General features: G+C 37.9%; 1 protein-coding gene across 5 annotated transcripts in view; it reads right to left on the reverse strand.

The window, feature by feature from the left end:
- Positions 1 to 1,880: 1,880 nt before the first annotated feature.
- Positions 1,881 to 15,733, reverse strand: part of sox6a (SRY-box containing gene 6a) — a 129,403-nt gene continuing 115,550 nt past the window's right edge. For 4 of the 5 annotated variants that reach the window (XM_078948179.1, XM_023955377.2, XM_023955378.2 and 1 more), the window contains 4 exons: positions 15,354 to 15,462; positions 14,704 to 14,874; positions 7,076 to 7,289; positions 1,881 to 4,471 (listed from right to left, as the gene is read on the reverse strand). In XM_078948179.1, the coding sequence (XP_078804305.1) occupies positions 4,123 to 4,471; positions 7,076 to 7,289; positions 14,704 to 14,874; positions 15,354 to 15,462 (843 nt within the window). In that variant the 3' untranslated portion in view covers positions 1,881 to 4,122. 5 annotated transcript variants of the gene reach the window in all.

Below are 15,733 nucleotides of genomic sequence, written 5' to 3' on the forward strand. Positions count from 1 at the left end.
TGTTTTTAAATTCAGCGAGGACAACATTTGCTTTGGCGAATATAGCTGATTTGCGATCTTTTTGTTTTTAATTGCACTTTATGTATGTAAGCTAAACTAAAACTAAATGTGTGACCGGAACTAAATAAACCTTCAAAGTAAAGTGTTGGGGAAGCTTCTCCTTTTCAAAATAAAAGGCATTAAATGTTTTTCCCTAAAGAAAGAGAATGAATTTGAGTTTACTGAAATTTGAGTAAAAATAAATACAATAAATAAATATAATGTAAGCATAATACAAAAATTTTGTGATCAATTTCCTCTAAAGATAAAAATAGTCAGTTTGTAAAACATATCAGTTGGAAACCCTGTTATCAGTTTAAATGAAAAGACTGTCAGTGTTTTCTAGTTGTGCATTTTCTATCGTTTTACCTATCAGAACTTCAGTCAGTGAAATTGTGGAGAACATTTTCAGGATTTGTTCTGAAATAATCCAAGCCAACAGTAATGTTTATGTTTGTTCACTGCTGAAGTTAACCAGGAAGTTGACAGAAAAACTCTAGTGTGACACTGTTTAAAGAGAAAAATGTCATTTCATTTTTTATAAATGTTTGTGTCCTGCTCAAAATTAAGGCAAACGCGATAAACATATTGTTTAAAAATACATATGATTAAAATTTTAAATTCATCAAGTAAAAAGACACACATTTAGCAACCATTCAGACAAATGTAGATAAAATGGTAAGAATTCGGATTTGATCTGATCTTAATCAGTAAATCAAATCGGATCAACAAAGTATTAATCCACAGTCGTCGTTTGAATCCAGTATTTTAATAGTAAATGAGTCCCTTTGTGTCCCAATATAACTGGGGGATGATTGAGAAAACCCATTTTTGGCCGTTAAAAGGAGGATCTTTTTATTGTGCTTGTGCAAAGTCACTCAATTATAATGATGTAGACAAAAAAATGGCTGCTCCTGCCAGCTGACGATAAAATATGCGTTTTGCAAAATGTCATGTAAGAACTTGTGAGAGCATGTTTACAAATTCTGATGACATTTTTTTTCTTTCTTTCATTATCTGAATTCAACCTTCACCAGTTACAACATCTGGGAGAAGTCAGAGAAAAAGGAACATTGCATCAGTTTCCTTTGGGATAAATGAAATGTGTATGTATGAGTGAAAGTAGGTATTTCTTAAGTTGTTTCTTTTTTTTTTTGGTGCTGAAAGCTTTATATACGCTAACACTAACCGTACGCTCACAAAAACCTATCTGTCAATGTGCAAAGCAGCCGAGTGTTCATCCTGCAGAAAGGAAAAGGGAAATGTAAATTATGACGACTTATTTAACGAGATTAGCATGGCAGACGGACAAGTATGATTTCAAACAGCCCTCCCAACCAAAAGCCCCAGCACACACACACACACACACATAAACACACAAGCGCTCACAAAGGAGAGTGACAAACTTGCCGGCGCCCCTGGAAGGGTGACGCTACAGTTGATTTGGGAATTACAATTAGATTTATGATGTGGCTGCATATGGCTGAGCTCTCTGTTTCTCTCCGTACGTTGCTGGGATTGGCTGCAGCGAGCAGCGGCGCCGTGGCGTATACACCACAGCGCAGTCAGAATGTGTAGCATTACCTCACACACGCACACACACACACACACAATGAAACAATAGGCCACATTTACTGTAATGGGCCACCAAAATATAAAATGGAATCTCGGCTTTGGAAACAGAAAGCCTTGTGTTGTAAATTATTAGTTTCATGGAAAAACACAAGCTCTTCTTTTTTTTTTTGCAGGATGGAAATAAAGGTTCATGCAGCACCACCTGTAACCACACGAAACTGGGAAAATGAGTGCGGAGCAATAACCAAGGGACAGACAAAACAACCTCAAGTCTTTACTTTTTTTTTATTATATATATTTCTGGATTGTCATTCTCACCAAGATGTACTGACACGTTTTAGAGCCAAAGCTGGCTAATAAATACAATGAAATGTTAAAATGCACAATTGAATTTCAAATACAATATTCATCACCAAAATGTGTGTGACCGTGAAATCTGTTCTGCCTCTGCAGGCCACGACCGACAAGAGCATGAGGTAACCTTATCAAAGAGGTCAGAGGGCATGTGACCCTTTTAGGCGGCACTAGGAGCTGTGGACACTAATCTGCTTAAATTAAAGAAATACTTCTAAAGAAATGGCAATTTACTGGAGCCTGGCATGAAGAAGGCTCCAAACACGTCTGACCCATCACTGACTATTGTGTCTTAAATCAAACAACTTCACATTAGTCAACACTAAGAAAAAAAAAAAAAGAAAAATTAAAATTTACATCAAGTGCTTAGGATGTGTAACAAAAAAAAAAAAAAAAGAAGAAATGCATGAGGATTACAGTTTCCTGTAATGTGACCAAAAAGCATTGTTCAGTCCCAACTTGTGGCGCTTTTTCCAAGTAGGAATTGCATGAACAGATATTCGGAGGACTGGTGAAGCAACTAAATAGGGCTCCCAGAAAAGTTGAAACGTGTTAGGAATTGTAGAAAAGTGTGGAAAATATGCTTACAGAGAAAAAAAAGTCACGTTTGACGAAAAGAGAAAAAAGGAGAAGCATGCTTGTGCCGAGTAACGCTGACTGGAACTCTACTTTTCTCCCTCCATTCTATGTTTTATTGTTTGCTCTCTTAAAAGTCACAGGTAAGAGAACCTTTCTAAAGCTGCTGCCGCCATATGAATTCCAATTTCTGTGGCTTTTTCCAACTATTTTCTAAAACACAAGTTTGACACTTTCAAAGTAAACAAGCTAAAAGTAAAAGACATTTTTAACTTTTTTTTGGGGAGGGATGTGAAAATCTTCCTGTTTCACTGTCCTTCAATGCCAAAAGAAAGGAGGTTAAGGTACGAGTTCAGCTGAAAAAGGAGAGATGATGGTATTGGACTGCACCTACTACATAAAAGCACTTGGCTCTAGGGATCTAAGGGCGATGTGGTTACAAGAGCACCGATGCAATGGCGAGGGGAAAAAAAAACTGGTGCTTTCTATGGCGCTTTGCTTCATACCTGTCGGAGTTAAAGGGCTGCAGAAGAGAGACGCGCCACGTGTGTTTTGTTGGACTGAGTGTAATGAAGACGTATTTTTTCTGAGCTCCGCCTGTGATTTGATGTCAGGGGGAGCCAGCGTTTACTGAAGACGGTATCTGTCAGATAGAAAAAGTTGTAAGACTTTTCTGCAGCAATAGAAATTAAGACTACGACATCCCAAATAGATGTGAATGTTTGGCACATTTGAGGAAAATCTGTACAGAGTCTGGGTCATTCCTGACTTATAATAATAATAATCATAATAACAATAATAATAATAATAATAGGGGATTGTCTTCCCTTTACTTTGCAATTAATACCTGAGCTGGGATATAAGAAAAAGAGAACTGTAATGAGATGCAAGCAGTTTGCAGAGAAAAGAGAGTCTGGCATTCAATTTATAGGTAAAAAGTAAGACTATAAGATTACAAGACCTAAGATTTATATTAAAAACTTTTCCGATTTCAAGTTTGACAGTCCAGAGATTTTACAGGCAGTGACCTGTCAGAGAGCAGAAAACATGGAGGGGAAAAGGTAAACTCTAAATAATGAAACTAAAGCACTTCTTAAACACTTAAGACCAAATAGCTGTCAAAGACCAATTTCTAATGCTTCAAACCCCAACGCATGCTCTTTTTTTCCAAACCACACAGCAACATGTCTGTCGCTCATTTGTTCTTCGTCATGTTCTCGTTCCTTTTTCTATCTCTACCTCGCTCCCATTTAAGATTGTCGAAGTGTAGGAAACTGAAGCTCGTTGTCAACTTAATCAGAGGATTGTTCATTTGACACTTTTTTGGGCCACATTTTCCCCCAGTGGCCCTGGTCTCCCACTCTGGGTCCATCCAAACTGCATTCAGTATTTCATGAGCATGTCTGTAGAGTTTATATTCCTTCTGGGCATACTCTGTGCGTGGAGTCAGATGTCCTGAAAGCATGCCTGAAGGTCTCCTCAAGGAACTGTCCTGAAAAGATGTGTCCTTTGGGTAGAATAGGACTTGTTGGATTCTTTTTTTGTTTTGTTTTTTAACAGCTAAAACTCTGAGCATGCTCAGTTGGCACCAACGGCCTCCTGTGTCTCGTGGTCGCTGCTATAGTCTGACTTGGGGTCATCCTCGAAGTCCTCGTACATGTCCATGTCATCGTCTCCGTTGGCGGGGTCACCGGGCAGATCCAAGGGGCCAACCCCTCCACCGTTGCTGCCCCCTCCCCCACCGGGCTCAGACTTCACCTTAAACGTGCTCTGAATGACGGGGACAGTTGGTTCTGGGCTCACTGAGTTGCTTGAGCAGTCTGAGGTCAAGTGTGGTGACCGCGTGGCTGTTGTTGCCATGGTTATGGCGCCCGGGTAAACTCCTACACCTCCCGTGCTGTTTCCCAGAGAAATTGGTGGCTGAGGCCTAAAAGTAAAAAAAATATATATATATATATATATATATACATTGTAATAAATGAGGACTAGGAATGAAAAGGTAGAATTTGATTGGACCAAAGACAAAAAATGTATTCAGTGGTAATTTATGTAGTAGTAGTAAAACATGAAGGAAAAACATGTTCTCTTATATATACTTAAAGTAAAACAGGTTCATGAAAAATATCTTACCTCGTACCAAAAAACCCAAAAACTCATTATGAACCTCATTTTAAAGTTAGTGTTTGCTATAAATAAAAATGAAAGTATTACAATAAGCAAAATATTAATTTATTTTGTGAAATCTAAATCTTAATTCAAAATTGTTGTTTTTTTTAAGGACACTGGTGAATAAAACACAAATTACCAACGTTTTTTAGAAAACTTTTAACCACGATTGTTTTTGTGTGTGTTCAGGAACTGAACATTTCATTAGATCTGGTATAGACCAAAAATACCAAGATTTGTTTTTCAATAAAAATCAGTATAAGTGTTATGATGTTGTTTTGAGCAACGCTCAATTAAAACTTTTGCACAAAACCCAAGCAGTTTTCTCAAAGACCCACTCCAATGATTTTAACTTGTTCTTGTGGCATTTTTCTGACGATGGAAGACATTTATAAAGAAAATTAAGATTAAATTGCATTTCTGGGTCTTAACTGTTTATAAATCCTTGTGAAACAGGACCAGACAAGAAAATGCAGTTTGAAAAAGAGCTTATTTATGACATAGAAAATGCCCTGGATGGACCAAAAGCATGTGCTGAGCTCTCACCATGTGGGAGGGGAAGAGGGGCGGCGTTGCTTCATGCCACGATTTTAGCTAAAAACAGCATAATCCTTCTTAAAAGACCACTGGAAACGCTTTTAACATAGATTTCAAAGAAAGATCGGGGTGGGATTTTAAGCAATCCACCCAAAATGGGAACTCCTTTTTTGAAGAAGCTGCTTGTTATGCCGGAATACTTCAGATCAAACATTTGTTTGAGCATGTCTCAGCACGGAGCCATGCTCACAGCAGCATATGGTAAATAGCTTGTTGGGATGTAGATGGTATGAGGCTAAAAGCTCATGTTTAAAACAGGCCCTCTGGCTCCTCACATGAAGCACATAAAGCAAAGAAAAAAACTGCTGTCACCTTTCACGCTCAAAACTTTCCTCTCCTTTGCCTCTTTTTTAATACCGCTATATGCTCACACAGCCTCATATACATAATAAATGGTTTAAAGCCTCTTAGCTTTATACATGTAGATTTTGCCAGAAACTGCTTGTGCAGCTTAAACCCAAAGTCCAGGACTGGAGAATTGAAACTTTTTGAACGTTTACTTGACCACACGCATAAATGTGGCATTCAGCCTGGGATGTCTGCCTCGCTCCTCATTCCCACTCTAACATCTGCTTACATACGATATTCCACTCCGTTTGTCTGTGTCCAATTTTACTGGCCGCAAGCAGCCGCCATTGTCCTAATTTAATAAATGACAAGCTATTAAAAATCGCTCCTATTCCAGTTGGGGCCTCTGTTAAACCCATCTCAAACACAAGCCACTGTGATGGCTTCAAACACTTCCATGACTGCTTTCTATTAGGACAATGCCACTGTTTTCCACGAGCAGCACACTCCAGAAAATATATTGTCCTTCAGCAACTGTTTAAAAGATTGAACAGATAAAACCACAGGAGGTTCCAGACTGTTCACAAAGGGTCTATAAACCCCGACGGTCACTCCACAAGCCTCTGGCGCACAAAGAAAAAGAGACCTCACAATGAGAGCACAGTTGCTTCAAAAAAATATGGACATTTCTTTCAATGATAGAAAAAAATCCATTTAGACCAAACCAAAGCAACACTCAATCCTCTATGAGCAAAAAGTCGTATACGGTTACTTCACATAAATTCTGTGAATTCTTTAAAAATGAGAAACCTTGACATTTTTGTTAACAGATAGTTAAGAGACTTCTACTTGTTAATGTGTTTGACTGATTTTCTTATAGATGGTGAGTGTTTTTTGTATAATTGAACTATTATAAAACAACTTTTCTGGATATTTTAGTTGTGTAAAATACACAAATCGTGACTTGTTTCCACATCCTTTAATCTATTCTGAAAGAGCTCCTACAGATCTTTTATATATGATTATGCCGTTTTTAAACTAAATCTTTTCAAGGACATATATTCTGTAGAGCAACGGGTGTCCATTAAATTTGCTTCTAAGTTGTGGGCGGGACCATTGGTGCAGAGCAAACGTTCTCCTCCCTCTCATCATCACAAATCTTTCAAACTGCATTTTTTCGTCTGCTACTGATTCACAACAATTTAAATGAAGAAATTCTTAGAAATGCAATTTTCTTTATAAATGTCCTCCATCATCATAAGAAATGCTACAAAACATGTTAAAAACACCAGAAAGATTATTTTCATTGGAGTGGGTCTTTAAAGAAAAACATGCCATTTTTAAAAAACACGCCTCAGCACCATTCAAATAAATCATCAAGGCTGTAGTTCTTGGGCATTTTGCTCAAACTCTCTTTAATTTTTAACGATAAAACTACAACTCTAAAAGTTGCTGTGATGCTAGAAGAAACCACACTCACCCCACGAAAAACTGCCTCATCTCCTGACGTCGAGACCGCATCATCTGCTTGTACTCCCCTATGCGCAGCTTCTTGCCGTCGATGATGCAGGTTCTCTTCGGCCGGGGCTTGTACTTGTAGTTGGGATACTTTTCCAAGTGGATCTTGCTTAAGCGGGCTTGCTCCTCGTAGTAAGGCTGCTTCTCCTGATTGGACATGGCTTTCCAGCGAGAACCTGGGTCGCATGAATGACAAGTATTTAAGGTCACAGGGCAGTTTACAAATGCCTTTTTGAAACGTTTCAATGAGTGGTTAAATGTTTATTAAGCAGATGGTGATTATGACTTCAAATTTTCTGCCCATTATAAAAGGCTAAACTGAATTGCCACAAATCTGAAGAGCCCAGCTAGGATCAGCCTTCTCCTGGTGTTCTGAGTCCATATCTGGACTCTGAGTCCATGTCTGGACTCAGAACACGAGGCGTCTGTACAGCGTCCATCAAAGTCCTCCTACATTTACACCAACCAGACTACAAAACTTTACAAAGAATTCCAAACAATTGGAAGGATCAAAAACTTTTCCAGACCCCATTAAGTATTATGCTACCATCACATTGAGCATGTGACGCGTGTTCAAGAACACGCTAAGTTTGCATTAAAGAATGCACGCTTAGCCCATGGTGTTCACATTGGACGTTCGCTACTCAATACTAGCGAATATCCCTACGGTTGGAAGAAGCTTGGTGCAAAATGTTGAATCAGTGCCAATCTGGTGAATCTTGCTACAAGTTTTTCTTTCCCAGCTCTATTCCAATATCTGAAAGACTTGGTGTCACAGAATTCCAGCCGCAATTATTAATTTGTCCTCCATGATCAATGATCAAACAGTTGGTTTTTTAAGTGAATTTAAAAAGGACGACATTCATTCATCACTTCCACATCCGAGTCCATGATTGGTCAAATTTCAACCTGGTTTAACGTTCAATGGATGTCCGTTTTGTAAATAGAGCACAAAAACGGTTGTAGAAACTTGATGCCAAGAATATGCATTTACTTGTGTTTACAGAGACTTTTCATGGGAACGAAGCTATAGAAGTCTTTACTTCTCCATCTTAAAGGCTGAGTCATTGCAGCCAACTTGACTGCTTGTACCTCAGATCTTAACTACCGATCACTGGGAGTTTGGGACAGTAGGACAGGTCATCCGGTAAACCGGCTATCTTTCACTTGCTTTAAACACTTGTTTGTAACTTTGCTGTCCCTAACCACAGGTTTTTTTCAATCATCCGTAGCCCTCTTCGATTGCGTCAAGAGGTGCTAACGTTTGGCGCCTCGTTGAAACACCACATTGAAACACCACATTGAGTCAGACTTTCCTGCTTCTAAATGTGTATCACTTTAAAGTTTTTTTCTATGAAAGTTCTTCATGTCTTTTTTGACAAGATATTTCAAGATGAGAGGGCCATTAAAGTATGTTGAGGCCCAGAAGTTGTATTAATGAGGATTGCTGTAAGTTTTGACGTTTTAATGTGACCAGAAACCATTGAGCCTAAGAGGCTGTTTAAACTTAGGAGTGGATGTCTCTGCCTCCTCTTTGCTATAGAAGAATGATACATTGTGTACTCCTAATGCTCCCTAGTGAGACGGTCTTCCTCAACAAGTAGATGGGAAAATGCTGCACATCTGTAGAGCCCCTTAGACAACTGATGTATACACTCGCCTCACTCCCCTGTTTATCCAGGTTTATCACAAACTCTACTTGTATTTTTGACACAGGAAATACAGAGGTCCTTTTTTCTGCTTGCCACCCACCAACTCCCCAAAGTCCAGCTGTGTTATTACTCTGGACGTGCTTTGTATACACACAGTTGTATACACATACACAACTTCAGTTTTTGTTCTTGCCTCCTCCCACAAACTGAACAAAGATCAAGAAACGTATCTGTAGAGCTTCCTGCAAACAGCATCTCAGTTTTCTTCATCAATCAGTTGTAAATTAAATTAAAACTTCATAATAAAGCATACATACTTTACACCAATCACAGGCCTGAGCGTCAAACCCAGATCATACGCCAGAGCTGTGACCACCAACAGAGACGGAGAGCCAGATGAACAAGACATCAGCTCTGTGGAGCAACAAGTTTTGGGTTTTCTAAGGGAAAAAGGAATCCAGCTGGACTGTGACGGCATCGAGGCTTGCCATACTTTGCCTAGGAAAAATGTGAAGGATAAACCAGCCATTGTTATGAGGTTTGTCAATAGAAAGCAAAAGGCTGCTCTGCTGAAACAGGGCAGAAAGCTGAGAGGAACAGATGTTTATATAAACGAGCATCTTACAAAACACAATGCTGATATAGCAAAACAAGCACGTTACCTAAAGAAAAGAGGAAAAATACAAAGCACCTGGACAACTAACTGTAAAGTGTTCATCAAGCTCAACGGGAGCCCCGAGGAAGCTAAGGTGGTGTTGATTAGGGACATCAAGGATCTGGACAAATACTAAATATCTTCTGATATTTATGAGCCTTCTGGAAATTGAGGTAATACACTTACACTACACTTTTCCTCAGATCAAATGTCAATACAACCTCAACCGTCAACACCAGGAACACAAAACATAAATTCTTATTCTGACCAATTAAGGATGGAATCATTGGATTACATTGATCACAATTTACAGGACATGGAATATGACATTGACCCAATCAACCATTTCTTCTCTGCCATCACAGATAATTGCAGTTATTACACTGAAGAGCATTATAACGTCAACATTAAATGTAAAGATAAGTTTTCACTTGTTCATTTCAATAGCAGGAGCATGTATGCAAATTTTGATAACATTAAGGAATACTTGTGCAATTTTTCACAACGCTTTAGTGTGATAGCAATCTCAGAAACGTGGTTCAATGCAGAGAAGGGAGTTGAAAACTTTATTTTGGAGGGTTATGAACTCAGATACTGTAACAGACTAAACAAAGGTGGTGGAGGAGTTGCTCTATATGTGGATAAAACTCTGCATTTCAGAGTAGTGAATAGCATGACAGCTGTTGTTGACAATATGCTTGAATGTTTAACAATCGAAATCTCTCAAGAAAATCAAAAAAATATAGTTGTTAGTTGTATTTACAGAGCACCAGGCTCAAATATGGAAATGTTTACAGGCTGGATGGAGAAAATGTTTGTGGATAAAAATAAAGTAATTTTTGTATGTGGGGATTTTAACATTGACCTATTAAATCCTCATAAGATTAAAGCAGTTGAAGAATTTATTAACACCATGTACAGCATTTGCTTATTTCCAAGAATTACAAAACCAAGTAGGATAACTGCAAGTTGTGCAACATTAATTGATAACATATTCTCCAATGACACTGAAAATAAAACAGTTAATGGGTTGCTAATTAATGAAATCAGTGACCATCTTCCAGTTTTCACAGTATATGACAATAGTTATGTCAACCACAAGTTGCATTTCTCAATGGGATACAGACGAATTAAAACAGAAACCTCCATCAATGCATTTAAAACTGAGCTACTTGAGCATAATTGGGATGTGATTTATCAAAAAGAAACTGTTGATGAGGCTTATGATTATTTTTTGCGGATATTTGGTTCGATGTATGATAAACATTGTCCAGTTAAAAAGTTCAAGGAAAAAATTAAGTATTTCCATTGTCCATGGATTACAAAAGGACTGCAGAATGCATGTAAGAAAAAGAATACTCTTTATAAAAACTACTTAAAAAAGAGAACAAAAGAGGCCGAAATTAAATATAAAAAATACAAAAATAAGCTAACGCAGATCATAAGAACATGCAAGAAGGAATATTATGGAAAACTTTTAGAGGAAAACAAAAGTAATATCAAAAAAACATGGGGCATACTTAATACTATTCTAAGAAAGGGTAACAAGGAAGACTCCTATCCAAAGTATTTTATTAGTAAGAGTGAAGAAATAGATCAAAGGGAAGAGATTGCTAAAAGATTTAATGATTTCTTTGTAAACGTGGGACCTGAGTTAGAAAAGCAAATCCCGGATCCAGGAACATTTAGAAAGGATGTGCAAATGTTAATTGACAGAAATCCCAGTAGCATGTTTCTTAACCCAGTAACTGAAAATGAAATATTAAAGACCGTGAGAGGAATGAAGGGTAAACTCTCTACTGATGTTAATGGCATTGATATGGCCTTGGTGAAAACAGTAATCAGTGGAATTCTGAAACCGTTAGAATATATCTTCAATTTATCATTCCAAACAGGTTCATTTCCTAATCAAATGAAAATTGCAAAAGTTATACCATTGTACAAAACCGGGAACAAGCATCACTTCACAAACTATAGGCCAGTTTCTATGTTACCGCAGTTATCAAAGATTTTGGAAAAAATTTTCATAACCCGATTAAACTCTTTCATCGAAAAGCACAAGATACTGGACGAAGGACAGTATGGGTTCAGGTCAAATCGATCAACATCACTGGCCCTGATGAATGTAATAGAAAATATAACAAATGCTATTGATAATAAAAAACATGTAATCGGGGTATTTATTGACTTAAAAAAAGCTTTCGACACAATTAACCACTGTATATTAATTCATAAATTGGATCGGTATGGCATTAGGGGGTTAGTGCTAGACTGGATCAGAAGCTATTTGAGCAATAGAAAGCAGTTTGTAAAGGTTGATGGTGCTTGTTCCCAATGTTTGGACATTGTTTGTGGTGTCCCTCAGGGGTCGGTTCTGGGACCAATATTGTTTATTATATATATAAATGATTTATTTCAGGTTTCTAACAAATTACGGCTAGTTCTATTTGCTGATGATACTAATGTGTTTTGTGATGGGGATGATTTGCAGCAACTCATTGAAATTGTTAAGAAGGAGATGGAAAAACTGAAGCTGTGGTTTGATGTAAATAAGCTTTCACTAAATTTAAGTAAAACAAAAATGATGTTATTTGGTCACCATAAGGGTAAAAATATTGACATTGACATGCACATAAATGGGGTGAAACTTGAAAGAATTTATGAAAATAAATTTCTTGGGGTCATAATTGATGACAAACTAACCTGGAAAGCACATATTAGCTACATACAAGCTAAACTATCCAGAAGTATTTCTGTCTTAAATAAAGCTAAACTGGTTCTGGACCACAAATCACTCCACATGTTATACTGTACATTAGTTTTACCATATTTTTCTTATTGTGTAGAGGTTTGGGGGAACAACTATAAAACAACGTTACATTCACTTTCAATACTTCAGAAGAGAGCAATACGAATCATACACAAAGTCAGTTACCTTGAGCACACAAATAAATTATTCATAGAATCAAAATTACTCAAATTTTACGATCTAGTAGAGTATTGTACCGCTCAAATAATATTCAAGGCCAAAAACAACTTATTACCCACAAATATCCAAAGGTTATTTATTACAAAAGAGGAAAAATACAATTTTAGGGAAAAAGATACATTTGTCATACATAAAGCACGTACAAATAAAAAGAGATTCTGTGTTTCAATTTGTGGAGTGAAGTTGTGGAACAGAACCAGTAAATGCTTGAAACAATGTCCAAACATAAAAGAATTTAAATATAGATACAGGAAGATGATCATGGATAAATATGTGCAAATACAAAAAAATACAGAATGTCAGCATTTATAAATCTGCATACTTTGACAATACGTTTTGTTATTCATTTGTATGTTGTTTGGAAATGAAAATTACATGTATATATGTACATATACACTTGGGTAGGGCACTGGACTCTGATGGTGGGAAAGTAAGGGCTTAGGGTAAAGGGGGGTGAGAGTTTATAAGATTTTTCTTCTTCTCACTCCCTTTTGGACTGGTGTTTATATCATTTTGTTTTGTTTTGTTTTGTATAATTTACTTGTCTTTTTCTTGTTTTTGTAAGTTTTGTCTCGTTCTTGTCTTATTCTGTTATTTTACATTTGTTTCACTAGTCCAAAATAAAAAAAGACTACTACTACTACACCTGTGCAACTGTCAAAGCAAATGATGGGGATTCAATAATTGGACTTTTGAAGTAGCAGTAGGAATCTAATGCTGTGTTCACACCAAAAGGAGCGTCAAATTTGTGTTGGCCGCCTCTATTTGACGTGCAGTGATGCTTGCGCACACGTGTTCATATAATTGATACCCTGAACGCATGTGGAAGCAGCTACTACCAAATATTTTTAGCCTTATCGCTACAAGGAAACATTGACTGTATATTTCATTTACAATGCATGGAAGACATGGATGACTTTGACAGATCAGGTTTGTTCATTTTAAAGAGTTCTACAAGAGCATCGGTGATCCACGCTCCATGTTTGGGTTCATGACATCATTCAGAGACTCTCTCAGTACGGTGAGATTCAGTATTTACTGCAGGAGCTCCACCGCAGGAGCTCCAATGTTGGCTGCTTACTTTGGTTCTTCTGCCTCTCTGTGAGTTTGATGACTTGCTGTCCCGAATTAGTCCATGGAAGGAAATTTTAAAAGGCAAGAATAACATTTGATGAACTTTTCATTATTGTCTAGATGCATAAAAGAAAACCTCATAAAGTTCAAGATGAGAATGATCAGCTTCTCCTCCATGTTGGGTTTGAACTCCACCCCTGATCGAGCCATCAAACGCATCACATACCCAAAGTTTAGCCCCTGATTGGTTGACGTGAATCATCTTCTTCGCCAAAAGTTAGATATTTTTAACTCTGGAGGCGCCTTTCTACCCAGATTTTCACTGCAGGACCTCAGATGGTATTAGTACTTTGACTTAACTGGATGCCCCTACAGCACATATCACATTCGGTGTGAACGCAGCTTTAGACATCCGGGTAGCGTTTTTCAGGACGCAAAGGGCTTAGACTCATTAAAAACAAAAGTCAAACCACTCCTGATAAAAATGTGGTATGTTCAGATGCTCAGGAGGAGCGTTTACATTCAGAAAGCGTTGACAGCAGAACCTCAGACACATTTCACCAACAACTGTTGAGCAGCGTGTGATTGGACATCTGAGCTTAGGCGGTAGCTGAATCCATCCAACATGCTTCTTATGATCTTCTGCTTGCTGAACAGAAATGTGGTAAACTTTAGCATATTGGTGGCGTAAAAACCAATGGCTGTAGATGAGAACTAGACTGAGTGACCCCTCCCCCTCATTCCAAACAGGAAGTACCTGCTGGCTTATAGAAGCCAAAATCCCATATACGTTTATTGATGACTAAACAAATGTTGCATCAACAAAAAAAGGCGACTGTATTGGTTTAATTTCGTTGGAGCCGGAAGTAAGCCCTTTTCTATAGGTTACATCACTCTCACTCAGTCCAGTTCTCATATGTAGTCAATGGTAAGATCTAATGACACAGACTCACCTTTAAAGACATCTCTAAATAATGTACCCTCGATTCTAGCAGAAGACAGAGTGGCTAAAGTTGTTTCATGGTGATGAGCTGCATAACTGTGTTGAGCTACAGCATTTAAGGCTTATTTCTGTTAATTTTGAAAAAGACCATTTGAATTTCTGAAAGGGTTTGCTTAACCTGTACAAAAGTTGAGGCTTGTCATATGCAGAGGAAAAACTGATTTTTTTGTTTAAACAATTTTACACACTCAAAAAAAAAACAATAGAAATATCTAACCAAGGATCTTGCTGATGTTTGAGTTGTGCATGTCGGGGAAGGTCTGCAGGATCTTCCTCCTCTCATCTTTGGCCCAAACCATGAAGGCGTTCATTGGCCTCTTGATATGGGGCTCACTGCTGTTCCTGCCCCGTGCCTCCCTGAATACACGCGCTTCTGTGATGCTACTCCCTAAGAAACACAAAACAGGATGACAAATCTCTCCATAAGGCTTTGGTTTAGAATTGTTGGATCAAGATGTGTACTAAAAGTAAAACCAAGGTTTAGTAGAGTTGACTTTCTTCCATCTGAGACTGCCTCACTACCTTGGCTCCTGTGTTTACTCCCCTGAATCTAAACTAAACCATGATGAGTACTTCTTAGCTTCTCTCGGCCTGTAAACAGTGGTGCTTTATGAGAAACAGGTGGGTTATTTGGGTAGGAATTTGCTTCAACTTTATTCTGTGACACTGCTTTGAGCTACTTACTGCAAAGAATATACACTATTAAAAGGTATTAAAAAAATCTCAGAAACTGACAGCAGTTCCTGGTAAAGTGCAGAAGGTATTATTCACCACAATGTATCTAAACTATCTGTTTGTGCCCATAAGTCAATATTTTTTGAACAGAAAAAAAATGTGGGTAAAAGAGGGGCAAACAAAGTTGTGTACCATCCAGATCTTCTGGTCTCGTCAGGTCAATGACACGATGGACCATCTTCCCAGCATCCTCCCCCAGCTTCCCTAGGTGCTGGCTCAGTGTCTCATAGTGTAGTCGCTCCTAAAAAGTAATGGGAAAAAAAAAGTCAACAAGTGATGATGCACCTAAGATTTTACAGGAAAAGTGCAGAGTCACACGAAAACACTTCCAGTCCATTTTTTGCTGAGTCAAAGTAACGTCAGTTAAATTGGACCATTAGGAACAAATTTCACTAGAAATGGAAGTTTGGGTTGAGATTTAGTGGGATGAGGCAGGGGTTTAAAAATCAGAGAATTTAGAAGGCAATTGTCCTTACTGATCAAATCTGTGGTTATTTTTTGCTGGTGTCTCT

The sequence above is a fragment of the Oryzias latipes genome, chromosome 6 (genome assembly GCF_053564925.1).
Source record: "Oryzias latipes strain Hd-rR chromosome 6, Olatipes_Hd-rR_3.1".
Lineage (NCBI taxonomy): Eukaryota > Metazoa > Chordata > Actinopteri > Beloniformes > Adrianichthyidae > Oryzias > Oryzias latipes.